Below are 27,795 nucleotides of genomic sequence, written 5' to 3'. Positions count from 1 at the left end.
AGTGTTAGCAGTTGTGTAATGCTAACTCTCTCTCTGTACTGACAAGGTTTCAGGTTTATTTAGCCCCGCCCCCCTGTCCCCACTAGTTGACAGGATTGGTTCCTTAGGTTTGTGATGTATGAAACCCTGGCTGTCTGAATCTGTGTTTATGAGACTGTCATTGGTTCACTGCAGTTCAAGGTGGAAACACTCCGTCATAGTGTCGATTATTTCACTTATCATATGTCTGTATTATATAAAACCATAAAACCGTCAGCTGGCAGTGTGTGTGTGTGTGTGTGTGTGTGTGTGTGTGTGTGTGTGTCTGTGTGTGTGTCTGTGTTGGGCAGGGCAGGGTTTACTGTTTCCTGTCTGCAGCTCTGTGACTTCCTGTCTTAAGACGCCCAGTTTCCATCTGAGCAACAAAACAAACCAAGACACCCTGGATGACCACTGCTGCTGCTGCTGCTGCTGCTGCCTGGGTCCTGTGCTTGACCTTCATCATCTTTATCATCATCACATTACCTCTCATCATCTTCATCATTTTTGACTTCTACATCATCATCATCATCGTTTCCGTCTGAGCAACCCAACATTTCTCTTCTTCTTTGTCTTAATAGCTGAGTTTTACCGTCTCCACCACCTTCATCTTCATCATATCTATTTTTATCAGGTTCATTTTCATCATGACCTTCATCATCATCATCATCATCATCATGTTGGAGTTTTCCCATTGGTCGTTGCCCTTTCAAAATGATTTATTACATCATCGGGAAGGCGTTCATAGTGTTAATGGTGACCTTCAGTCCTGGAGAAATCTTTTAACCTCAGACTGGTTTCAGTGGTTTCAGAGGTCGGGACCAGTACTGGTCTCTGGGGGTTTCATGAATGGCCCGTAGGTGAATAGAGCTCTGAGGGGGGAGGAGGGGCGGTGAATTAGGGTGGTGGGTCAGGGGACTGTGGGGGGAGGGAGTGTGTGTCCTGTCTTTGTGCTGTATTGTGCTGAGGATGTATTTATGTTCAGAGGTCAGAGGTCACAGAGGGGAGGCGGTGATGTAAAGGTTGCCGTGGTGAAGACCTGCAGGTGGTGAGGTCAGGAGGCGGCTGATGGAGGAGGGTTGGTCAGCAGTCAGCAGTTCACATGATGAAACCAGGAGGAAATCAGTTTGGAAGCAATGTTTGTTTCATCTTCATTCAGTGGATGTGTTGACGTTCATGTCTCCCTCAGGATGCCTGGAAAAACGGAGTCATCATTCCTACAGGATCCTGACAGGGACAAAAGAGTTTACAATAAAGTGATAAATAAACGAGTAGTAGATATTTATCAGTGGAATCGTGTTGCTGTTCCAGACCTTGCATGTGTCCACTGGTTTTAAAACAGAGCTTCTAAAAAACAGAGGAGAGTTTATCACACTAAATAAATATATAATAACTATGATAGCTTCATTTTAATTGAACAAATATGTCTTAATCTGACAGGATTCCTGACTGTATCGACACTCGCACTCTTCTTCCATCACTGCAGCTCAGAATAATATGAGACTCTGTGACCACGACTGGAAATAAAAACTAAACCTCTGATGTTGTTGATTACAACAATGATCCACATCCTGTTGAATATTTCCCATGATTATAAATCAGATTTATAATTTTCAAACATTTCCTTCGGTCTGACTCATCAAACATCAACTAGTCCTCTTCTCTTTTTTCTCTCCTCTCTGCAGCAGAAACAATCTGACATTAACTTTATAAACAGTTTTATCTGCTTCACATGTTCATAACAGTTTGTTCATCATCAGACTGAAGAGCAAAAATATTCAAACTTCAACTCATGCACTTATTTACAATACATCTGTAGTCTGACTGTAATAGTGACTGTTATTAGAAATATTTCTTCTTATTCCAGTCATGTGATCATATTGTTTACGTTTCACTTTATTGAATATCACTTTTGGACGTTGCTATAACGGAACTTACCGGGAAGTATCAGCATTTCTTCTGATTTCATATTAAGAACTTCATTCATGGTTCGGACGATGTTGCTTATAATTAACAACTCCGCCTCTTTCACAGGAACACGCTCGTAACCGGACAGGTAAACCCAGGGTTAACTGAGCCAGTTGATAACCAGCTTTGTAGTGCAGGTTGTCCAGGAGGGACAATGTTAGGTTCAGTCAAGCTGGATAACTAAAATTTATCCTGGGTATGTTGAACTTGCTTCGTAGTACAGGCCTAAGGTCAACATTTTAATGTTTTTTGACCAAATACCATCTCCTAGCAACCACACATATACTGATGGAACCAGCAGGACTCTGTCCAGTGATCCTGGTCTCATTGAAACAGGGTCTGTGTAAGAGAAGGGTGAAGGATGAAACCTGATCCAGGACAAGGTCTTCAAGTCTGAAGACAAATCCTGCACAGAGGTTTGTGTGAGTAAGAGACTAACACTAATGATTTATCAGCAGGTGAACTGTAGATTTACTTGTTCACATTACACACTCATCTGCCTCAGACGCATTTGATTTGGGGGGGGGGGGGGGGGGGGGGGGGGGGGTTGGCCCTGCAGCAACACATTGGTCCCATTCAAATGGATATGGGGTCAACAAGGATGAATGTTCACCTACTCCCATGGAAACTACAACAATACTTTCATAACAATCATGTTTAGATGTTTTCCTGAGTGTCACCACTAATCCAGTGACTGTTGTCTGTTTCCACGGTTACATGGAAAAAAGCTGCTAGTGGCTAATGCGGCGTGACTTAGCGTGGTTCAGATCTGCCAAACTTGAAACAATAAAGTAAAACTCAGGGAGGTGAAGAGCTTCATCCTCAGAGACCCTCCAGCTGACGCCAGTTGTTTCTTCTTCTCTTTAAACAACGCTCTGAACTTTCAAAACTTCACACAACTTGACTAAATGAAAAATGAGAATCCAAAAGAACTTTTCAGATTTTTGTCAGTAATATAAAATTATCTTCATCCTCCCACTGTGTCCTCACCCTTCACTTGTAATTCACTGATGAATGAACTGTTTCCTGTGAGGTAATGTGGTTCTGCTGTGCCACACTGACCCAGCTGATCAGGATTTACTGACGCTGCACAGCGTCCCACCTCGTCCCTCAGTGTTCGCTGTTAAAGAGCAGTGAGGGCTGAGGTGGTAAATGTTGAGCATCTGCTGCAGCTCGATGTGAGATGACGATGTTTGTCTGCACGCGCTCACTGATGCAGCGAGAACAGACTGACCCGTGACGACTGTCTCTTCATTTCATCTCTTATTGTTAATTTGACCTTTTCTTGTCTTTTTCACTGATTTCACTTCCTATTTACTTAAAGGTTCCCTGTGGAGTTTTTTATGAGTGGGTCTCTGTTTGTTTATCTCATGCAGCTGCAGTCAGAGGTTTCACACTGTTCCACTGTTCTACAGGTGGCTGTAACACAACAAGATGTGCAGTAATGCGCCAACAAAGGCAGTGAAGAAGAAGAAGACTGTTAGCTCAGAAACAATGTTGGATTGAATCTTTTTGGGGAAAGGACACACACAGTGAGTTTAGATGAAAAGAAAAGAAGAAAACCTTTAATATGACACATTTTTTATCCTGGTTTTCAGACGTTCATGGAGAATTTTCTGGGTGCTTAAATACTTTTTCCCAGATATTTCCTTACACTTGTTCAGGTGCCTTTATGTTTTTTTGTGTTTACATTCAATATATTCATATAGTGTTTGTTTACCTCTGCTGCTGTATGCTGTATAAATAGAAATCTGTCTGTCTTTTGATGAGCTAGGCTAACAGTTTCCCCCCGCTTCCAGTCTTTGCGCTAAGATAGGCTAAGGATACCTAGCTTAGCAGATCTGATCTTGTCCTGTTGTTCTGGAGGAACAGATGATTGACTGAGTGTTTCCTCAGCAGTGTTTGTGTCTGAGGTCAGTGTTTAGAGTACGGAGGCTGTGAGGGGACAAAAGAGCATATTTCACAGCCAGTACAGAGAGACAGACAGACAGACAGACAGACAGACAGACAGACAGACAGATGTTATATAAGCTGCAGTGAACTCCATTAGAGCTGAATGGAGATGATTCACACACATTATCTAATTACACACACACACACACACACATATAAACATACGCAGTGACATCAGCCTCTACAGAGAGATATAACACACACTCCCATCTCCTAGCAACCCCGCTTGCCCACTCCTCCCTCTCTCCCCCTCTGTGTGCGTCATCAATTAAAGAGAACAGAGCTGGGCGAGAGACACATACAAAGACAGGGGGAGAGAGAGAGGCAGACAGACAGGTTTCAGTGAGGGTGTTAAGGAAGGAAACAGTTGGAAACCTTTAGTTTCCTGCAGGACATCAGGCAGCAGCAGAAGGACACTGAGACTCTGCAGAGACTCAGAGCACAGACAGGAAGACGAGTCCACCCTCCTGACCAGGACTGACACTGAGACAGATCTGCTGCTACTGCTGTGTCAGACCAGGACCTGGTTTTCAAAGAGCTTCCTGAGGCTCAAATGATGGTAGAAACCATCTTAATGAGCTTCTTAAACTGAAAAGGTGTTTCTGAAAAGCGTAGTAACAGAAACTATGGTAGATTTATTACCAGGTCCAACCAACAGTGTTCACAACCAAAACCTGCACATTTCAATCTTAAACTCGTCATGTGTTCTGACTCTGACTCGTCTTTTGTTATGAATCTGACTTGTCGTGTGTTTTGATTCTGAATAGTCTGTATATTGTCTCAGACTTGTGTGTTTTGACCCTGACACGTGTGTGTTTTCACATAGACTTATCCCCGGCTTGCGGGTATTTTGACTAATTTGTGGGTGTTTTAAGTCGTCTGTGACTCATGGTGTTTTGACTTGGACTTTTCTCAGTCTTGTGTAGGTTTTGCCTCAATCTACTGCTCAGTCTAGTGAGTGTTTTGGACACATCTGAGACTTTATTTAAGTGATCGTAAGTACAGTAAAACAGGAAGGGTTAGGGTTAGGGGTTCCCAGTATGCCACCGCTGTGGCATACTGGGAAATGCATACTGGAGCAGGAAGATTTCCCTTTATCAGAACTGAGAGAGAAAACATTATTTTTATTTTAACAACATGATAAAAACATCTGTTAGGACTTGAAGGGGCTGTGTAAGAGAACTAGTACCAGACCAAAAGTACAGTGTAGTATGTAGAAAGGGGTTTACATATAGTTTTGGGCCATATAGTGTAGATTGTTGGAAGCAGATGAAAGGTCAAGAGGTCACCAGAGTCATTAGGATGAATCTTTATTGTGGAGACCAGCCTCCCTTTAGTAGAGCTGCAATGCTCCCATGCTAACAGCTGCAGCAGCATTAGTGGCTGCACTGCTCTGCACAGCAGTGGTTCCCATGGTAACCAAATGCAGTGCATGTGGTATTAATGGTGGTGAAATGATGTGAGGGGTTTAAGTTTGTAAAACTTGTACTGTTTGTGAGACTGATCCAGGATCAGCATGTGTTTCTCTCTGCACATACAATGACTGAGTGGTGGAGAGACACAGAGACTGAAGTACAGAGAGAGAGGAGCTGAGTGTAAACAGAGGAAGTGGAGATTTATTTGATTACAGTTAAATATCTCCTCATGCTGAGCTGTGCTCTGCTCTCTTCACGTTACAGTCCTGCTCTGATCCACCTAAAACTACAGCCTGTTAGTCTGTTGTTTCTGTCATGAAAAAACATGTGATCACTCTGATTATTGTCATTGTACACCTAGTATCTGTACAATATGCAGGCATAGACATATGAAGATAAATTCATGTACAGTGGTGTAATGATACAGTAGATCCATCCCACATGATGCTTATATTTTCCAAGCATGAAAAATATAAAAAGCATCTTCTTCCTTTTTTTTTGTTCTTTATTAGTGATGTTGCAGAACAAAAACAAGTGTGACACCACAGGTAAATGCCAACAAAACAATAAACCTTCATAGAGATGTACAAATGAAAAGAATATGATGTGTATGTTATGTGAGGGTGTAAAGGAAAGTGCAGTGGACATTAATGATGTAATATCAATATAACCGTAGGGAGAGTGTCATAAAAATATGAATGTTATGAATGTTATGAATGTTAAATGTTATGACAAAATTTGCTAATATGATATTATAAAATGTAATATAAAATAGTGTATAATATTATGATGGTGTTATGACAGAATAGTATGTTTTATTAATATAATTATTCTTAACATGTTACATTATAATAATATAATATTCATTATTATATTACGTAACAATTCTGATTAAACAACATGAAGTTAAGTAGCGGTCTTGAGGTCAGGTTGTTCCACCGTGGAGATGAGCATCTTTTGATGAAACACATATAAAAGTGAAAAATACAACATTATATTGAAAAGAAATGCTTCATCCACAGTTTATCCTGATAAAAGGAAACAAAACATTTCCGTCACTGAACAAATCTGCTTTTATTTTTTCAGTCTCACATTAAACCACCACATCAGAGTACATGTTTGCTACTCAAATAAATGATATACAACATGCCCCAGTTTAAAGTTCATCGTCTTAAATGTACATACATATGTTTTGAGATACAAAGTTATCTTATTTTGTCCACAGTGGCATCACAGTTTCCTGTTGTAATCTAAGCACTCGCTGCCCAGAAGAAGAGTTGATTTCTTTCGCAATGTGTTTGTTTGTAGTGAGAGCTGATATCAGACATCTGCAGCAGAGGAAAGCTGTAATATCCCAGGGGACCACTCTGGCTTACAGGCAGCAGTCAATGCATAATCAATACACAAAACTACAACAATCAATAGACACAACAGTGAATTAAGTGCACAGCTTCACACATCATCTTTACATCTCATCCAAACCGTCCAGAGAGAGCAACAGCTGCAGGAGGACAGACACCTGGACACAGACAAATCATACATCCAACTCAAAGTCAAGCATGTCTGTATGGATCAGATTGGTTATTAATTAACTTTGACCTTTCTCCTGTAGTGACTAATGTGCCGATAGTTCAGTCTGCATCGCTAAAGTGAATCTGCTGGTGGCGCCAGAAGACTGGGGGACCATGAGTGTGCTCCTCATTACAGCGACCAACAGACACACCATCACTGTTACCCACAGAGCCACTGAGCCTGCATAATATTACATTATAATATACAAGAAGAGAAAGTTAAGACTATGAAGAGTTTGACTTTTTTGTACATTCATGTATAGATTCTTATGATGATGATGATGATGATATAAATTCAATCTGCTTGTTCTTCATGACTCCTGACTGGATTTAAAGAGAGTCAGTCAGTCAGACAAGGAGTTCCATCAGTTCTGGATCGTGTCACAAATATAAAAAAGCTGCTGTGTTGTTTCTACATGTGTGTAGGTCTGTCGTGGTGAAACTACGATGGTGCATCACTTTAAATGCTGCTGCAGCAAGGAATTATGGGAAGGCATTCTTCCTTTCCTTTGGTAAAGGAAGGTCCAGTGTTTCCTCTGCTAAAGGAGATAAGATAGGAAGCATTGAAGCTCCTTTCCTCAGCTCTTATCATGGCTGCTGCTCAGATACGTCAGCTCACTTCACTCAGTTTGAACCTTCATGAGAAAAAAGAGTTTTTGACCACAGACGTGAACCAGCAGTCACACTGACTCCTGATGAAAAGCTCTGTTTTCTGTTTTCAACCCAGATTGGATTTATCCACAGTTTTCTGTGTTAGTGTGGACATTACTGAACGCCTGTTTATCTGTCTGTCTGCCTGTCTCTCTGTCTGCAGATGTCCAGCTATAAGCGAGCTACATTGGAGGAGGAGGAGGTGTCTGATGCTCCAGCTGAGTCGGCCTCGTCTCCTGACAGAGTGGAGGTCAGTGAACACAACACACACACACACACACACACACACACACACACACACACACACGCACTGCATCAACACAACAGTGTTGTAGAGAAGAGACAGTGTGTCTGACTCAGCTGAGTTGAACATGAGGTTCGCTCTTAGAACCGGAGTGGTGTCCTCAGGAAGTCTGCTCCGTCTCCCGTGGCTAACTGGTCCCAGGTGAAGTCCTGAATTCAGACTGATCTAAATCCCAGCTCAGAGTCACAGGGCTTGAGACAGACCTGGGGGGGCTTGGACTGAAAACACAACATCATGGGGCCACCTCCATGTGGGTCCACCACCCACAGAGAGAGGAGCAGGGGGGGGGGGCTCTGTGGAGGAGGAGGAGGAGCTTCAGGTAGACACACACAGATTTAAGAGTTCTGGATCTCTAATAAGCCTCTTCATACAGAACCACCTCTGGAACCAGGATCCTGGATGCAGACTGGACTCTGTTTTTGTCCAGACTTAGGTGTCATGCAGGTTCACACCCAGAGACCAGGTTCACATCATAGACCAGAATACACTGTTCAGATTATATATCCCATCAGGTCTTAGTTAAGAGGGACAGTTCTTGTCCAGTTGTTTGTATTCAGACTCCATGTGGGTCCCTGTGGGTCCCTGTGGGTCCCTGTGGGTCTCTGTGAGTCTCTGTGGGTCCCTGTGGGTCTCTGTGAGTCGCTGTGAGTCTCTGTGAGTCTCTGTGGGTCTCTGTGGGTCTCTGTGGGTCCCTGTGGGTCTCTGTGAGTCTCTGTGAGTCTCTGTGGGTCTCTGTGAGTCTCTGTGGGTCTCTGTGGGTCTCTGTGGGTCTCTGTGGGTCTCTGTGGGTCTCTGTGGGTCTCTGTGAGTCTCTGTGGGTCTCTGTGAGTCGCTGTGAGTCTCTGTGGGTCTCTGTGGGTCTCTGTGGGTCCCTGTGGGTCTCTGTGAGTCGCTGTGAGTCTCTGTGGGTCTCTGTCTCAGGTGGGCTTCAGGAAGGGAGGAGTGGACATCCTGGGCCGGAGGACTCAGCTGGAGGTTCTGCTCTCCGTCCTGCTCCTGGCTGCCCTGCTGGCCCTGCTGGCCTGTCTGCTGGTCCTTGGACTGCGGCTCAGTTCAGGTGCATACATCACACATACACCTGCCTCCTCCTCTCCTTCTCTACTTCCTTCTTTCCTGTTTCCTTTCCCTTTCTTTCCTACCCTCGTCTCTCCTTTTCTACCTCCTCCTCCTCTTAACCCTGTGTACCCTTCACTACCTCCTCCTTTCCTTCCCTCCCATCCCTTTCCTCTCAATTTCCCCCTTTCCTACCCACACCTCTCCTTTTTTACCTCCTCCTTTCCTTCCCTACATCCTTATTTCCATCTCCTCTTCCTCGCCTCCTCTTACATTTCTTGTCTTCCTTTCCTTCCCCTGTTTAGCCCTCTCCACCTTTCCCCTTCCTTATCTGTGTCCTCCTTTCCTCCTCCCCTACTTCCCTATCTCCTGCATTTTTGTTTCCTTTCCTTTCCTTTCATTTCCATCCCTCGTTTTCTACCCCCACTTTACCATTTCCACCTCCACCTTCTTTATACATCTCAGGCTCCCATTTCCTTCTTTTTCATTCTCTTTATTTAATATCTTTCCTTTTCTACATTTCCTTCTAAGCCTCCCCTCTCCCTTCCTTTCCTACCCTTGCATGTCCTTCATTACTTTCATCATTATTTCTTCTCTGCCTCCCTTTCGTTTCCTTTCCTTCCCCTACCTACTCTTCTCTGCCTCCTCCTTTCCTTCTCAGCCCATCCCTTCCTTCCCTTCCTCCCCTTCCTCCCCATTCCTTTTATTATCTTTCCCTTCCTTTCCTACCCCCACCCATCCGTACCTAACTTCCCTACCTCCTTCAGTCCTTTACCTCCACCTCTCTTTTCCTGCCTCCTCTTTCCTTTCCTTTCTTATCCTTTCACCCTCGCTTGCCTCCTGCAGCTTCAGATTTCTGTCCTCTCTGGTTCACCCTCAGTTATTTATTCTTCTATTTTTTTTCCCATGATGCCATGCAGACAGTGGGCATGGCCTGTGCCTGTCAGAGGCTTGCGTCACAGTGGCCAGTCAGATGGTGGAGGCGATGGACCGCAGCGTTGACCCCTGCCATGACTTCTACCAGTTTGCCTGCGGAGGCTGGATGAGGAAGAATCCGCTGCCTGATGGGCGCTCGCGTTGGTCCACCTTCAACAGCATCTGGGAGCAGAACCAGGCACTGCTCAAACACCTGCTGGGTAAGACAGCTGGGTGGAAAGGTGGAGAGAGACTGGCCAACACTAACATCATCACTTTAAGCTGGTTTTACTCAGTTAAATGAGCAGAAGTGGTTTCTTAATGGAGTTTTGCTGCCCTGGGTTTTGCCTCTCAGGCTTCATACAGTCATGGTCCACATACTAAAACCTGCTTCAAAGTAAGAGTCCTTCATAGAAATGTAGTGGAAATGTAGTGTTTTAAGTGTAGAGAAGTAAAAGTCAGAAGTTTACAAAAAAGAAAATACTCAAAGTACAGATACTGAAAAATATACTCAAGTACAGTAAACAAGTAAATGTACTTTGTTACTGTCCACCCCTGGTTAGTGTTAGGGTTAGGTGTTGGGATACCTTCACACACTGTTTGGTTTTGTTTGACCCAGACTGGGATGCCACATGCCCAGGATCAGCTGAATGTAATGTTTCCTCCTGCCCCACAGCTGGAAGTGTTAAGTTCAGTGTTACGATATGGTAAAGGTTATTTTAGAATCAGAGCAGTTGAATCTTTTCTTATAATTCTGTCGGACAAAAGTTGACACAAGGGATCAATGATAAGGTAGAAAGAGAGGAGGTTTACAGCTCAGTTTGAAGTTAGTATCTTTTGTGGTTTTCTGTTTCGGGTCATTGAAAGTCCCCAGGTCTTCCAGGACAGGTGTCCCTGACTGTGTGTTGTATTACTCTTTAGAGAACGGGACCTTTAATGGCAGCAGCGAGGCGGAGAGGAAGACCCAGTCCTACTACCTGTCCTGTCTCAACACACAGAGGATTGAAGAGCTGGGAGCTCAGCCTCTCATAGACCTCATCGCCAAGGTAACCAGCTGTACACATTGTCGCCACTGCATCACTCCGGTGCACATGGTTCAAGGCCATGGTTTTTAAAAACTTACACGATCAGGACGATAGAGTTTTTTTTACAGTAAGACACGAAGCTTCTGATCCGCAAGATTTCCTGATGTACGGAGCTACTGAGATGAATCTATCTCTCTGTCTGGGTCATCTCATTTAATATGAGCTCTCATTATTGTAATTGAAAGTGTGATGTAGGAGATTAAGAGTGTCAATATTAGTAAACAAATCACTGTGAAAAAGAGGCTGTCATCAGCAAACAAGTAGAGTTTTATGAGTCCTTGTCTTTAAAGATGTAAATGTGTTTAACAGAAGATGGTCTCAGCTGCTCGTTGGTAGTCTCAGGTGCCGGTCTCATGGATCAGACTCTCTCTGATATCTCTCTTTAGATCGGCGGCTGGAACATGACGGGTCCCTGGGAGAAGGAGAACTTCATGGAGGTTCTGAAGGTGGTTTCTGGTCCGTACAGAGCTAATCCTTTCTTCAGTGTGGGAGTCAGTGCTGATCCCAAAAACTCCAACAGCAACGTCATCGAAGTAAGCCAGGCCTAGAACCAGATCACAGAGGGTTAACAAAGTACGAAGGTGACAGACAGATGTTGACTTTTACTCAACCAACCAAACCTTTATGACTAAATATCGAACTAGCTTGAGAAGTTCATCACAGTTTATCTGTAACCAACCTCACTGAGAGAAGACGGTGAAGCAAAACCAGCAACCATCAGCAAACAGAAGAGTCTCTGTCAAACATGGACAACAAGGTCAAAGGTCAAAGGTCAAGGTTGCTGTGACCTCACAAAACATGTTTTTGTCCATAAATTGAAATCGCAAGTTTTAGATCACAAGTTTCAGTTAATACAATAATTATGACACAATTAAACACAAATGTCTAAAAGGATTAAATGTTGAAGTGATGACATTTTATGTCCAAAAGGTCAAAGGTCAACTTTACTGTGACATCATATCGTTCTGATCATTATTCAAAGCTGAAACTCAGGAAGGAGAGATTGGCTGGTTGGGTTTTATAACAGTAATCAGTTGAATCCTGAATCTTGAAATTGATTATGAACGTAATCATTACCTAACATAATGCAAACTGTTGTGTTGAGGTACAACTCAGCTGACATGTTGGAGGTGTGGCTGTCAGTGTCCATGTGCCCCAAGCTGATTGGTCCAAAGGTTCCAGGTGTTTTTGAGGCTGATGCAGCTGTAGCATCTGTGTTTGATCATCACCTCAGGCTGCAGTTAGCTATATGATGATCTGAGGTGATGTTTCATTCACCTGGTGACCTCCTCTGTAGGTGGACCAATCAGGACTCTTCCTGCCATCCAGGGACTATTACCTCAACAAGACAGCCAATGAGAAGGTGAGAATTCTTCCAGTCGCGGTTTATTAAGGTTATTACAGAGATGATATCAGAAGGCAGCTACCAGTACAAATGTGTGAAACTGGTTTTACTTGTGTGTCCCCACTCCTGCCCGGCTGGTCCCAGGTTCTGGCGGCGTACCTGGACTACATGGTGGAGCTGGGGATGCTGCTCGGTGGGGAGAGGAGCTCCACTCAGCTACAGATGCAGCAGATCCTGGAGTTTGAGACAGCGCTTGCCAACATCACCGTCCCACAGGACCAGCGCCGTGATGAGGAGAAGATCTATCACAAGGTCACCATCGCTGAACTACAGGTGAGGGCAACAACACCTGGGAGGGTCTGCTAACAGTCTGGGTGGGTACAAGGAGTGTGTGTTTATGTGGGTTAAAAAGTACTTGCCTGGATTTGACCCTGTACTTTGTGTGAGGGGTCACAGTCAGGTCTGAACGTGATCAAGACTATGGAGGTTTTTTCCTATCTTTATTCAAGAGCGTGGTTTATCAATTTGAGGACATGATTTATTGATTTCACATTCAGATTTTGTAATATTGTCTCTCAAAACCATGCCCTCGCACTCAAGTAGCCTCTGCTCCTGCTTAAATTTGCTCTGTTCCTGCTCAAACTGTGTGCTTGCACTCAGATATATAGTCGCTTGCACGGATTTTCCTATGCTCAAGCTTCAGGTGTTCTTCTTGTGCTCAGGTTGCTTCTTTGCGCTCCCAAAACTTCTGCTCTCGGATTTCATCTCTGCTCTTGGATTTTCTGTGCAATAACCCTGCCAAAATCTCCCAACCAACAGAAGGCTGGGTATAATGTTGATCAATCAGATTATCCCCGCCTCCTTGCGGGTGCGTTCGCTGTACTTCTAATAGCGTCGCGTACGGGCAGGTACTCTTTAACCTTGTTCATCCACTCCCACCCCCCAGGGCTTTATTAAATGTGCTTCCCTTGATTTCTTTATGACTTTTGGATTAAAATAACAGTAAATTAATACACAAGCACCTACTCTTCATTACAATAGCTGTATAATAATAGACGCATGGCACAGCATTTCCCATCAGTGTGCTGGAGGAGAAAGCACCAGTTTGTACTGTTTGTACCACTGTTTGAACTAATGAACTGTGAGTGTGTGCAGCAGATTGTGTATGATTGACTGTCTAATGTGTGTGCAGTGTTACAGCTGACAGATCCAGTATTAAACATTGTGGATGATAAACGGTTGTTAAAATGATGAGAGGAGCTGTGAGACAGGAGCAGTGCTCTGACGCTGTGTTCTACTGTAGCTGTCTCTCTATGTTGCAGCTCTCTGTCCTTCAGGGCTGCAGATGCTTCTGGGGTCACCATGGTGACTGTTGCCATGAGCTGTTGCTATGTGCCTGCATCTCTGAGAGAGAGAGAGAGAGAGAGAGAGAGAGAGAGAGAGGTTAAATAACAGTTATTATATAAACGTGGCTAAGCATGAAGGAGACTTCAGATACAGAACCTCTCAGTGCAGGTGAATCGTGACCTTCTTATATCAAACACATGGAGTCCAGTAAAGCGACAGTAGAGTGACAGTAGAGACATCAGTCAGCTGACTGTGGAGCAGCTTCTCTACTTTCATGACTGCTTCATGTGTGAAGTAATTTGTCCAGTCACTATGACTGAAGGTTCATGGAGCTGAAGACACAGGTTAAACTGTTCTCAGTAACCTTTACACAGCTCTCTGTGCAGCATGAAGCTTTTATTCATGATTGGCTAAATCCATGATTGGGTAAAGACGAACGTAGCCTATGTGACGTCACCCACAGGTTTCTGAAGAGCAGTTTTCATGCTCAGAGTGAGCTGCTCTACTGTCGCCATCTTGGCAGTGTCTGACTCCACCCCCAACTCCCAGCTCATCCAAAAATGGTCAAAGAGGAGGGGCGTGTGGAGATAAGACTTTGGTGCATGATGCCGGTTTAATGACTGTGGCAGGCATACGCTCCCATTAGCATCATTAGCACAGCTGGGTGGCAATGGCTAATTTATTTGCAGGCTAACAAGTCAGGTATGATGAGCGCAGACACTGATACCTGCTAATTAGTGCTAACACATACAAACAGGCTATAAATAACAAACAGCAGTGCAGACCTCCTCATGTTCTGTTGGTCATTTGGGAAGCAAGTCAAATTATCTGTCTCATATTTACATTAAAAGTCCTCCAAAAGGCTCCAACACCACAAAGAGGATATGTTCAGTGACTGAGTGAGCTGAGGTGAGACAGAGCAGACAGTTAGTGGTTAGTGACGGCACCCACCTGTCACTCAAAGAGGACACAATTCTCAATAACTTTAAGCCTTAATAAAATATAAACAGGTGAGTTACATAAACAGTCGTCATGAAGGAGGAAATTAGCTCTAGAGACCAAAACAGTTTTTGTACCAGGCTGTAAACATGTTTATTTCTGCTGTAAAGTTGGACATTTTAACATGGGAGTCTATGGGGACTGACTCACTGTTGGAGCCAGACTCTAGTGGTCATTAGAGGAACTGCAGCTTTTTGTTCTTCAGTGTTGGCTTCATTTTCCAGCCTCAAAAGTTGATGCTTGATATTTACTTATGCTTAGAATGTACGTATAACCAGATATGGCTAACCAAATACAGTATATACATACACATAGAAAGAAAGAAAGAAAGAAAGAAAGAAAGAAAGAAAGAAAGAAAGAGAAAATATTCAGATTTGTATCATAAACAACACTACAAAAACCAGCATTTCAGAAGATGCTGATTAATTTAAGGCTTTAAAATATGATGTAAAAACAACAGGTAATATATTTAAAAATTAGTCAAACCAAAGATAAAAAATAAGCTCAAATAGAACCAGACAGATTCAACAGTAGAATACAGATTACTGGAGCAGATCTGTTTTATCCGAGGTACTTCTTCTACTGCACTACATTGATCTAACTGCTGCAGCTATTCTGCAGATTCACGTTACTGAGACTGATACAAACTATAGTCAACAAATAAATGATGATGTTTTACTACAGGACCATATTGATCCCTGTAGGGAAACTCTCAATCTGCCCTGCTGCAATATAAAGTAAGTGTTAAATAAGTGATGAATGCATTAATGCATCAATCATTACAATCCAGTAATATAATACCATGTATTCTGAAACAGGCCATTCTTCATGATGAGTGCTTTTACTTTTGATACTTTAAGAACATTTTGATGCCAACACTTCTGTACTACTGTGGTATAAGTACTGTTTCACCCCCTGATGTCTGTCACACCTCAGACACTATCGTCACAAAACAACACAGATGTGTCCTTCAGTTACAGCCTGACACACTCAGATCTTCACTAAAACCAATGACGTACTCCACATCCAGCACCCTCTGCAGGACAAACACAGCATCTATTAAAACACAGAGTTCACCCTCTGTGTTTTAATAGAGAGGCCTACTGATGCAAAATAGCTCCATAACTGTATCTGATGTATATGTCTGCAACTGTGTGAATAATGAATAAACCTAAAGAATAAAGGGAATGAATTGAAAACCGGACATTCAGTCGTAGTTTGGACTTAGTCAGTCAGGTTCATGTTTGGAACCGTTTTGTTGGGATTAAACCGTGAACACAAGAAACATGCAGAGAGTCAAAGTTCACTCTTGATCTTAACATTTATTAGCCGTGTATGAACAGTTTCAAATGCTTGATAGCTCCTGAACAGTACTAAAGAGACCCTGTGGTGAAGCTGCCCACATGTGGATGTTGGAGTGTTTTGTCTCTGCAGCATCTTAGTTTTTAGTTTTTGACCGTATGAAGCTGTAGCAGATGGCAGGGATTAGTTTTTCATCTCAGCATCTCCCCCGCAGGTGATACAGTCTATTCCCACACCGAGGATTACTGCTGAGAGACAGACAGAGGGACAGACTGAGGGACGAATGGATTAAGGGACAGACTGGTTCATGTGGTCCATAGTGAGACACCTATGTAATTACTGGTGGTACTGACTGTTTAACTCTCTTATTGAATCATGAGAGCAAAAGATCAACAACTGTCTTAATATCAAAGCCTGTTCGCATAAAGAGAGAAGTCAACTACAACTCCCAAGGTGCATTTCTCAAACAAACATCAAATCACAAAGCTTCAAATTCTCTCATTTCTACAAAGTGTAATCTTCTGCCCCAGTTTGCCAATATTGCATTTTAATAAAATGCTTGGATCATTCACTTTCTGATTGTGATCCTTTTGGGATCAGTTCAGTAACCATTGCGACGAGTTCTGAATATCACCCAAACCACTGCACAGTTGGGTTTTCCTGCAGGTCTCACATCAGATTTGATCTTAAATTTCATATAAACCCTTCAAGGTCAGTTGGGTCAAGTTCTGGTCTCGGTTTTTGGCTGCTGCAGAACTGGCTGTCTTTTTTCTCAATGGCAACAGCAGCTGAGGTTTATGGTTATTGTAGTATTTAGAGCCATCCTTATATTCTTTGACCCTTTGTGAACCCTGCAGTCTGTGCTCTCCCTGGTAGCTGGTCTCCAGTCTTGTTTCTATGTATTTAATATGTGTTGTTGTTTGCTGTTTCAGCTCTTGGCGCCGGCCGTGGACTGGTTGGACTACCTGTCATCCTCTCTGGCTCCTCTCGAGCTGAACGACACTGAGCCTGTCGTCCTGTGCGCCCGAGAGTACCTGCAGCAGGTGTCCGACCTCATCAACAAGACCGACCGCAGGTCAGACACAAACACTTGTTTGCCCAGACGGTATGCTGTACAGAGTCTCAGTACACTTGATATAAGCCTGCATCAGAACCAGGTCCCACCCAGCTCAGAGAAGGACTGTCCTGTCATTAGAAGTGTTGTTATTATGTTGTTTTATAGACTAAGTGATAAATAGATAATGAGAATGTCATCAGCTGTTTATCCGCATCAGAACCACATCCCAACCAGCGTGAGGTGTCAGAGATGAGGAGGAAGGATTTTAGACTGTCTGCTCGGGCAGTTTTCAGCCTCAGTAGCAGCATGGGCCTGTGGACAGTAGAGTCTGTCCTCCACTTTGGTCCAGAGTGAAATATCTCATGAACTATAGTAGTAACTTTGTTTTGTGGCTAAATACTTGCAGAACAAATCATCTAATTAATTAATTAATCTAATTAATCATTAATCATCTTAAAACTAATTGACTTGTGGTTACTGCTAATTAGCAAATGTTAGCATGCTAACAGGCTAAGCAAAGATGGTGAACATTATCTGTCTCTCTGTTAAGTCTGTTGAATAACTACATGATGTGGACATTGGTCCAGAAGAGTGTGGCCAGTCTGGATCAACGCTTTGAGAATGCTCAGGACAAACTGCTGGAGAGTCTCTACGGAACCAAGAAGGTACAGATACTACTGCTAATGCTGCCACTGCTGTTGTTACTACTACTGGTACTACTGTTAATGCAAATACTGTTACTGTCGTTACTATTACTCATACAGTTATTTCTCTTACTACAGCAGGTACAAATACTACAAATACTAATGGTACAGTTACAACGGTTGGTAATCCTCCTCCCTGACAGGTTCTCAGAGTCCTGGTCCTGTTGTCGGAACTGTGAACTGGTGCAGCTTTAACTGGTTGTAACTCATTCTAATTGGCTTTAATATGTCTTCAACTTCCTGGCTTTGATTGGTATTAACTGGAGGTAACTGGTTCTTTTGTGCTCAGGTGGTTCAAACTAGCTCTTACTAGTTTTCGACTCCAGGAAGGTACTTACGGGGGATACTGGTTCTAGCTACCTTCAACTAAATCTACCTGGCTTGTTTCACTTAGCTATATCCAGCTCTAACTGGTGATAATGGAAAGTATCAGGTTTTAACTGGAGAGAACTTGGTGGTTTCAAATACCTGTAACTGGTTCTTAATGTGTTCAAGCTGGTTGTTACTGGTTTTGGACTCCTGGACACTACCAACTCTGCTGCCAGCTCCTAACTGGTATTGGACTAAACCTGTTGTAGCTGGCTCTAACTGGTTTTGACTTCAGAAATGTCGTGCTGGTGCTGAAGGGAAATTGGTTTTCGATTCCAGCGGTCTCTAAGGAGTTGTAACTGGTTCTAACTGGTCTACTCTTATGGACCTCAGGAAGCTACCACCTGTACAGGTGTTAATGGGGAGCTCTCTGTAAATGGCTTGCAACTACCTGTAACTGGCAGTAACTCTTTATTATTGGTTTTAATTGTATGTAACAGCAGCTTGTTCTAATTAGGTGAAACTGGTTCTAGTTGATCATAACTGGACATGGACCACAGGAAGATGTGTCTGTGCTGGTGCAAATGGGGAACTGGTCTGTCTGACATTGGTTTGTCATTGGTGACCGAATACATCCATTCTCCTTTAACTGTTGCAACCTCTTTCTAACTGGTTGTAACTAGTTCAGGCTAGTTCTTCCATGTTCTAACTGCTTATGTTTGTTGTAGTCTTGCACCCCACGCTGGCAGACCTGCATCGGGAACACAGATGACACTCTGGGATTCGCTCTGGGAGCGCTCTTTGTCAAGGCAACATTTGACAAACATAGCAAAGAGATTGTGAGTCACTGCATGGTTAACACCCGCAGAAATAACGATCTCGTTTCTACAGCATGTGGGCACAAGTGCTCCTGAATCTGATCGGTCTGCTATGCGTTCTCTCGCTCTCTCTTAGGCTGAGGAGATGATCAACGAGATCCGCTCAGCATTTAAAGAAGCTTTGGACAGACTCAACTGGATGGACCATGACACCAGACAGGCTGCAAAAGACAAGGTACACACAGGTGAACAGGAAGACAGGTAGAGCTAAAGGTAGTGATTGGACTAACTGTTTCTGTCTGTCCCTCGTTAGGCAGATGCGATCTACGATATGATCGGATTCCCAGAATTCATCCTGGACTCCAAAGAGCTGGATGATGTTTATGATGGGGTGAGTGACAGCTTTCAATATTCACACATTCACCTGCAGACAGGTAGGGCAGGGAGACAGGCCAATGAGGAGAGAGTATTTTTATGTAAAGGAAGTTAATGTTTATGTTTGGGTTGAGTTCAGCAGGTGGTGCTCTGCTGCCCCCTGCTGTTAAACACCATCAGAAACGTTTCATAACAGCTCTGTTGTGTTTCAGTATGAAGTGTCAGACGACAGCTTCTTCCAGAACATGTTGAACTTCTACAACTTCTCAGCCCGGGTGATGGCTGACCAGCTGAGGAAGACTCCCAACAAAGACCAGTAATTCTGACACAGACCAGTAACACCAGTAACATGTACCAACACCACAAAGACCAGTAATAGTCACAGAAAATTACACACATCTAATCAGGGGTCGTATTCACAATACATCTTGAGGCTAAAAGTTGCTCCCAATGTTTTCAGTGTTGAACTACCTCTTCAGTCTGAGATAGGTTTCTGGTCCAGAGGACTCCTGAGTCACGGTTTGCACACAAATGTGCTTCAAACTCTAGTTTGATTCATTATCATGGAAGAAGTCTGAAACCACCAGGGATCCTCTAGACCTGGACATTCTTTCAAACTCAGTCACAGAGAGACTGAGAACAATGACCAGATATCATAATGATAAATAATGTCAGAGCTTGAGAGACTTCATTTTTTGAAATCTGATACATTTGTAAATCTAAACAAATCTTATAAGTTGGACTTCTCTCAGCACCTCTGTGTAAAGGTGAGAAGAGGAAACTAATTTAGACGGACTGGAGGATCCTTTGTGAACACAACCCCTGGGCTGTTTTCAGATGGACTGCTAGGACCACAAATTAACTCCTCCTCTCCTTGTTTACTCCCCCTCTCCTCCTCTCCTTGTTTTCTCCCCTCTCCTCCTATCCTTGTTCCCTCTCCTCCTCTAGGTGGAGTATGACTCCTCCTGCAGTTAATGCATACTACATGCCCAGTAAGAACGGCATCGTCTTCCCTGCTGGAATCCTACAAGCTCCTTTCTACGCCCACGACCACCCCAAGTCTGTTTACCTGTAGATCTACCTGTCTGTGTGTGCACCTGTCTGTCTGTCTGTGATTTATGATTTATTTCACAATTAAATTAGTCAAGTGATTGTATATGATGTCCTGATATTAGATCATTGATAGGGTGAACTTGACTCCATTATTATTATACAAACACACTCATAAACAACATAATAGATGGTGATGAAAGTACCTGATCTCCTTCTTGCTCTCCACATGATGAACCTTTTGGATTTTAATGACTGCAGCCTCTAGGGGACACTGGCAGGACTTTAGACCCTTAGTATCTGGACCTTTCTGGACCTTCCAGGTGTTTGGAGAAACTCCTTTAACTCATGTACTTTAATGTATGTTTGTTTTCAGGGCATTGAACTTTGGTGGGATCGGAGTAGTGATGGGTCATGAGCTCACTCACGCCTTCGATGATCAGGGTGAGTCTGGATTATGATGTGTTCACTGCACTCTCACTGTGGATGTTAATGTGGGGCCTTGATCCCACTCTGTCTTCACTGGCTAAAACAAACTCTGCTTTGGGATTTTCTTTCTAACCTCAACTGCACCAAGGCTCTTTGTTGAGATGTATTTTAATCATAAAAAGGTTATATTCAGAATAATATATCGTTTGCTTGCTGATTAAGCAACAGTCACAGTTTCTGCTGTCTTTCTAGGTGGTGGTACATGTTTATAAGTTTTTATGTGGTTTTTTGAATGTTCAAAGTGATTACTAAGGTGATTTTCTCCCAGTGGACAAACTTTATTTAAACTTTTTATCCCATGCATCTGAATGCATTCAAACATATATGAGAGAAAGTTATGGTGACAACAACTTTACTTTAGAGAAGAGTAAGTTCATTTAGTTCAGAGGTAATGTACATACAGAAAACTGCTAGGTTGAATAATTATCCCTCCCTCTGTCCATCAGGTCGTGAGTACGATAAAGAAGGTAACTTGAGGCCATGGTGGCAGAACTCATCTGTGGAGGCGTTTCGTCAAAGAACAGAATGTATGGTGGATCAATACAGTCGCTACACTGTCAACGGAGAACACATCAATGGAAAACAGACACTCGGAGAAAACATCGCTGACAATGGAGGACTGAAGGCTGCATACCATGTTAGTACCAACATGTCACATGAAGATGAACTGAACTGTTCTGAACTGTGTCAGTCTGAGGTAACAGAACATCACATCATGTTTTATATCAGCACACATGATAATGATGTTTGTCTTCTTCAGGCCTATCGATCGTGGGTCAAGAGAAATGGAGAGGAAAAGAGACTTCCTGCTGTCAACCTGACTAATGACCAGCTCTTCTTTGTGGGATTTGCCCAGGTAAACATAGCAGTTACCTTCTCAATAAAATTTGGCATCCCCCAAGGATCTGTACTGGGACCACTTCTGTTTCCATTAGTGACCCTTGTTCTATATGTTCTGATGTAGTGTAGGGATTTATGTGTCTGTTGTGTAAACAGACTCAGAGTCAGAAAAAATTTTGCAAATAAATTAATCAGTTATTATTATTATTAACTTTATCAGTCTCTGCTTCATTTTAAAGATGTATATAGCACATACCTTTTAGTTAATACATGTAAAATGAAGATTGATGAAGTTTTAAAAAATAAAGCCATGAATAGTTTTTATTTCTCATTGAACTTCATCCAAAGTTCAGTAAAGAGAAAAAAGCTAGATCCAGTATTTGCTGTGAACCCCATTTGCCTTTAAACCAGCTCCCGTTCTCCTTTACACAGTAGTCTCCCCATGTGCTCCAGACTGACTCTATGATGCTGAGATCAGGACTCTGTGGGGACCAGACCATCTGTTGAAGGACTCCTGGTTCCCCTAGTCTCTGAAGATAGTTCTTAGTTAGTTGTAAGTCAGTGTTTGAAGCTTGAAGCACTGCATTCTTCAAATATTGTTACACACAGTAGATGAAATACTTTAGATCACTCAGTGCTCTGTGAAATGAAATCAGTACCACATCACAAGCTCTTTTTATATTCTTCTTTTATCATCAGGGGAAAGTGTTTGATTGTTTTATCTTACGCTTCTCTTTTTATTGCTCAATGAAGCCACAGTATATCTAGACAGTCACTGGACTAAAGTATTTTTTTTTGTTTTTGATCTTTCGATCATCCTGTGGTTTTCATGTGTTTGTTGGACCTATCTTTTGTTCTTTGTGACATTTCTTGTCTTTATTTGAATGCTGAGAGATAGATGAAATGAGGGAAGGAGCTCCCTAGAACACGAGGACACCCTCTCTTTAGCTCTCTGTAACGAATGTCATGTAATTTGAATTTATGCCTTTTACCATCTGGGCAAGGACACATCAGTCACTAAACAACATCTGACTGCGTCTGTCTTCTTTTGGGTATTTTTCAGGTGTGGTGCTCAGTTCGAACACCAGAGAGTGCTCATGAGGGCCTGGTGACTGATCCCCATAGCCCCCCTAGATACAGGGTGATCGGCACGCTTGCCAACTCTCCGGACTTCAGCCGCCACTTCAACTGTCCTGCAGGGACACCCATGAACACTGGGAGGCGCTGTGAGGTCTGGTAGACAGACTGAAGAGGACTACATCTGGGGGAAGGAGGAGGAGGGTGCTAATTAGCCTGAAAATTAACAGGTCTGTTCATGAGGAAACTTGTCTGTATTTAGTTGATTAACAGGTGAGTTTCTTCATCAACAGACTCATTAGTGTCTTAATTAGAAGAGTTGAGACTGTTAATTATGAGTAGGTGTTGGTTGTGGGCGGTTCAGGTGTGATCTTCAGTTTCATATAGTTCATATAAATCTGTTCATGGAGACGTCAGACTGACTTCCTGTCTGGATACTGCAAGGACTCAGTGGACTTCACAGACACATGAAGGACTGACGATGATGATGATGATGATGATGATGATGATGATGAAGCCATGTGGGACGATGTTGCTGATTTCTGCTTTATCACTGTTATTGATTATTATTATAAATGGGCTTTGGTTCGTGTGTGTGTGTGTGTGTATATGTATGTGTGTTTGTGTGTGTGTGTGCGTGTGTGTGTGTGTGTGCACATGCATGTGTGTGTGTGTGTGCGTGCATGTGTGTGTTGTCTGTCGTATGGAAGACCACTGTAAAACCGTCTCTCTCTCTCCGATAACATCACTGTGATGACCTCATACAAATTGGAACTGTTACATCATTATTCATGGCCGTGTGTATTATCCGATCATCAGAGGAAGCTGTCGTCTGATTGGCTGACAGGCTTTTCTGACAAAATTTACATTATTCTGCATTTTTCACACAAAAGTTGATCCAGGACTGAGTAGACCTGCTCCAGGGCAGAGTTAAACCCAGTCCTGGTCCAGGACTCTCTGACCACATGTCACAGTCCTGACATTTATTCTGTGTAAGAGAAATCTGTTTAAAGACTTTAAAGATGAAAAGGTGAGTTCAAAGTAACAAAATTTATGATTTAGACTGAGACAGGTCTGTTTCAGTAAAATCCACAGAGCCAAAGTGAAACCTGAACCAGGTTCTGATCCACAAAATATAATTCAAAATCCTATTGACATTTGTAACATTGCTAATAATAGATAATCCAGCCTTTCTCCACAGTAGACCATGTGCCTTGATTCATGTGTTTAGATAGTGGCAGTAGTTTATCATATTATTGTTTATTCAGTGTTTTTTTACATGCCTTTAACAAACACCATTTCCCACAAACCCTAGACACATGGCAACTCCAGGGCAGACACACGGAGGGGGTTTCACACATCTCAGATCACAAGTACAAAAACTGATTTTAGAAGAGAGCTGTAGGGTTGTGATGGGATCTGCAGTTTTCAGTGTTTGACTTAAAATCACAGGGGTTTTATTCTGCTGTGGTGGAGCTGATTGGTCTTATGGAAAATCACTGTCAGGAACATGCTTAATGTCTTCATAAATGACAGATTGTATTCATGTTCCCAAATCCAGATGTGATGTCAGGACTTTGGCTCTCTACGGACACTCGGCCTTTCTTAGTCTGTGTGTTGACTTCAGTGAAGACACCTGTCTCAGTCTGAATACATCATTTTTCTACTGACAGATGCTATTGGAGAACTAATCCTTCTCCGATGACATAACCACCATTTCAACACCATGAAAAACAATCCATTGAAATTCCCTTAATCAGTCCTTAATTTACTAAACCTCTTAAAAACAACATTAGGTTTGGTTGGTTTATATTTGGGTTCTTAAATATTTTCAGCTGCAAATAATTTTTTTAGGATTCAGGTTTTAAATACATAAACCCCAAATTTGAGGTTTATGTATTTGTATTAAGAAAATTTAATGGGTTTTCTTTATGGATTAAAGGGTTTTAAAGAGCTGAAAGTCCCTTAAAATGTACAAAACTATAGTACAGGTACTGTACTGTTTACATTGATGTGCAGTTTTGCTGTTGATTTATGGCCAAATTAATGGCATGTGATTACTGAGGGGGTGTTAATGGATGACTCTACAGTTTAACAGGTTTACCTTAATTAAAAATTTTGCCTTTTCACTTTCAATCAACTTTAATGTGAACAGTCGAACAATCAAAATACCTTAATGTCACAATCTATTATTTGTTCCCATAAATACCCATCAACCTGAGCTCTGTGTTGACAGCTCACAGATTTAGTTTCTCAGTGTAAGTGATGTACGAATGAACCATGCTGTTGTTTAGTCAGTCGTCTTATATACTTCAAACCACTCTACATGTTAATTCACTGTAACCACTAACCACCATGCCAGTGTTGTCATGGTAACCAACTGTTACTGTCACTGACATTAGTGGTTGCAACAATGAGGAGCAGGAAAAGGCCTTAAAGGTTAGATATTATTATAAAAATGAATTTGGAAAGTTGCCTTAAAAATTTAAGATTACAGCCTTAAAAAAAAGTCATCAGCTACTTTGAGGTCTGAGGCCTGAGGTGACCTGAGGTGACCTGATGTGACTTGAGGTTACCTGAGGTGACCTGATGACAAAGCCCCATGAAACATCCTGGTTAAAGTCAAATCAAATCTGTCTTATTTTTACAGTGTGACCTCAGATTAGTCTCAGAGGTGAACAACTCCATCTGTCATTAGACTGAGATCTGACCCCACAATATGAGGCTAATAATGACCTGGCAGTTGTGGTGCATTCAGGGACACAAATGATAAGCATTAAAATTGTCATGGGGCGTTCACGAACTAAAACAAGCGTGGGACCTTTAGTCTACTAAAACTCACGGGGGGCTTTCAGGAAGTACAACTAGTGTGGGGCTTTCAGGGACTAAAATGATGGTTGGGTGTTTGGGATCTATAATGAATGAGGGGCAGTCAAGATTTTAAGCAGTGTGGGGTATTTGGGAATTAAAATGAGGATGGGGCATTCAGGAACTAAGACAAGAGAGGTGCATGCGAGTACTAAAACAAGAATGGGGTGTTCAGGGATGTTTCTGGTTTTATCCTGTATTGTGTTTCATAGTGAGTAAAAATTATAATTTTATTCATAGGTTTGTGACTAAAAGTGAAACGTTTTTTTGTTTTATCTTTCACCAAAGTACAAAATATGTCTGTGACCATATGACTCCCTCTGTCATCAGAGCCTCGACAGTAAACTGCTGGACTATTAATACAGATATTATATGGAAAAACAGATAATTATATTAAAGAAATAAAGTATCTAACAATTAATACTGAGTAAATATGAAGTGTGAGAAGTTACAGAGTGTTTCAGTAGTACAGTGTACAAATGTAACATTAGTTTAAAGACTTGTTACCTCAGCTTTCATTACCCACAATCCTTTAGTGTTACTGTTCAGCCCGGGTACGTGACTCAGACAGAAGGTGGAGCTCTAAGCCTGTTCCCACTGAAACACAAACTGAATATTCAGATATTAAAGTCGGTATTGTGACAACACTGCACACTGTATACTGTCAATCTGTGTGTGTGTGTGTGTGTGTGTGTGTGTGTGTGTGTGCGCGCGCGCGCGTGCACTTTTTGACTGCTGATGACATCACTGTCCAATTTCATGCCGCTTCTGTGTCGTTTGTCCAGTAGAGAAAGAAGCAGATCCCTGCCAAAGATGATTCTGTTTCTCTATGTGCGTGTGCGTGTGCGTGTGCGTGTGCGTGTGCGTGTGCGTGTGTGTGAGTGTGTTGTCTCTCTAGCTTTGTGAGGACTACTATGGTGAGGATATTTGTCCAATGCAAAGGTCAAGGTCTGGTTTTAAGGTTCAGGTCAAAACTAGGTCTAGGTGAGGAGGGGTGGCTCAGGATGATGGGCTTCACAATTAGGGTCCTCACAAGTGAAGAAAGACAAAAGTGTGTGTGTGTTTGTGTACAGTAGAAGACAGCAGATCTGATAAACTCAGCTTGTCTTACACTGTCTCTATTCTGAAGGGGCATCACTGCTCTGCTCGTCCAATCAGAGAGCTGCATTGCAGACGGCTGCTGTCAGAGGTCTGATGGAGGTTTGATTTGATTTTCAGAGAATGTGAAAGAAACAAAAGCTGCAGATCTACAGAAACATAATAAACATCAAGGATAATGATTCACACACACAAATCTTATAATGTGTGTCGTCTATGTCACTTCAAAATAAAGGTAAAAATACTCCGCTCCCAGTAAAAGTCCTACATTTAGTTTTATGTTATTTCAGTAAAAGAATAATCTCAGAAAAAATTCAAGTGTCAAAAGTAAAATTGTGATCTGTATCTACCCTGTAAGAATCAGAGTGGACACTATGGATCTTAACATTTAGAGTGCGAGTTAAACAATGACAGTCAGGGGGGTGAACATCGGGGCATCGTGTAGCGTAGTGGTCTAAGCAGGCGCCCATGTGTAGAGGCCACAGTCCTCGCTGCAGTCGGCCCCGGTTTGAGTCCCGCATCAGACGGCCTTTGCTGCATGTCGTTCCCCCTCTCTCTGCCTCCGTTTCCTGTCTCTCTACTGTACTATCAAATAAAGGCATAAAAAAAGCCCCAAAAAATATACTTAAAAAAAAAAAAAGAAACTAGCTAACATTCATTAGCTAAACTGTAACTTAAGGTAAAGTTAGAAACCAGCTAATATTAGTTTGGTAGACTGTAACTTAAAGCTAAAGTCAGAAACTAGTTAATATTAGCATTCCTCCTTAGACACAATCTAATTGCATGCTAGAGAGTTAGCTACTGCTACTTACATTTACGTGCAGTGTCTCAATTTGCTTGTATGACACTCAGGAGCAGAGAATTGAGGGCATGAGCCATGAATGGGAGTGAAGCAGGCAGAGAAGATATGCAGCTAATAACAAGGTTAAGGAATGGTATGGTCCACTTTAAGGATGTCTGAAAAGATTCTTCCATTCATGAATATTGGAAATATATTGTTATATTTACAATTACAGGTAAGAAGGATATATTATTTAAACCCCTTTTGGAGGGGTCCAAATCTTAATCTAGCCCCCCCCCCACTATCCACCTATATTTTGAACCCCGTTTTCAATTATTCTACTCTCCGTCAGACACATCTGTTGTTTTTCTTCATTTGTCACTTTTGTCCTTAACAGGATCCT

At 42.4% G+C, this 27,795-nt stretch overlaps 1 protein-coding gene across 1 annotated transcript in view; it reads left to right on the top strand.

Moving 5' to 3' along the window:
* Positions 1-26,165, top strand: part of ece2b (endothelin converting enzyme 2b) — a 31,042-nt gene extending 4,877 nt beyond the window's left edge. Inside the window, exons 2-19 of the mRNA XM_023417517.2 lie at positions 7,740-7,826; positions 8,802-8,937; positions 9,854-10,069; positions 10,770-10,894; positions 11,320-11,466; positions 12,231-12,296; positions 12,423-12,611; positions 16,859-17,001; positions 17,534-17,648; positions 18,725-18,835; positions 18,951-19,049; positions 19,128-19,205; positions 19,402-19,505; positions 20,138-20,248; positions 20,616-20,683; positions 21,175-21,365; positions 21,489-21,584; positions 22,632-26,165. Coding sequence (XP_023273285.1) covers positions 7,740-7,826; positions 8,802-8,937; positions 9,854-10,069; positions 10,770-10,894; positions 11,320-11,466; positions 12,231-12,296; positions 12,423-12,611; positions 16,859-17,001; positions 17,534-17,648; positions 18,725-18,835; positions 18,951-19,049; positions 19,128-19,205; positions 19,402-19,505; positions 20,138-20,248; positions 20,616-20,683; positions 21,175-21,365; positions 21,489-21,584; positions 22,632-22,808 — 2,259 coding nt within the window. The 3' untranslated portion in view covers positions 22,809-26,165. The remainder of the gene's footprint in view (positions 1-7,739; positions 7,827-8,801; positions 8,938-9,853; positions 10,070-10,769; positions 10,895-11,319; positions 11,467-12,230; positions 12,297-12,422; positions 12,612-16,858; positions 17,002-17,533; positions 17,649-18,724; positions 18,836-18,950; positions 19,050-19,127; positions 19,206-19,401; positions 19,506-20,137; positions 20,249-20,615; positions 20,684-21,174; positions 21,366-21,488; positions 21,585-22,631) is intronic.
* The last annotated feature ends 1,630 nt before the right edge of the window (positions 26,166-27,795 follow it).

This window comes from Seriola lalandi, unplaced genomic scaffold (genome assembly GCF_002814215.2).
Source record: "Seriola lalandi dorsalis isolate HSWRI2012SDOR001 ecotype SW California unplaced genomic scaffold, Sedor1 jcf7180002054575, whole genome shotgun sequence".
Taxonomy (NCBI): Eukaryota; Metazoa; Chordata; class Actinopteri; order Carangiformes; family Carangidae; genus Seriola; species Seriola lalandi.
This window is presented reverse-complemented; position numbering and strand designations above follow the sequence as displayed.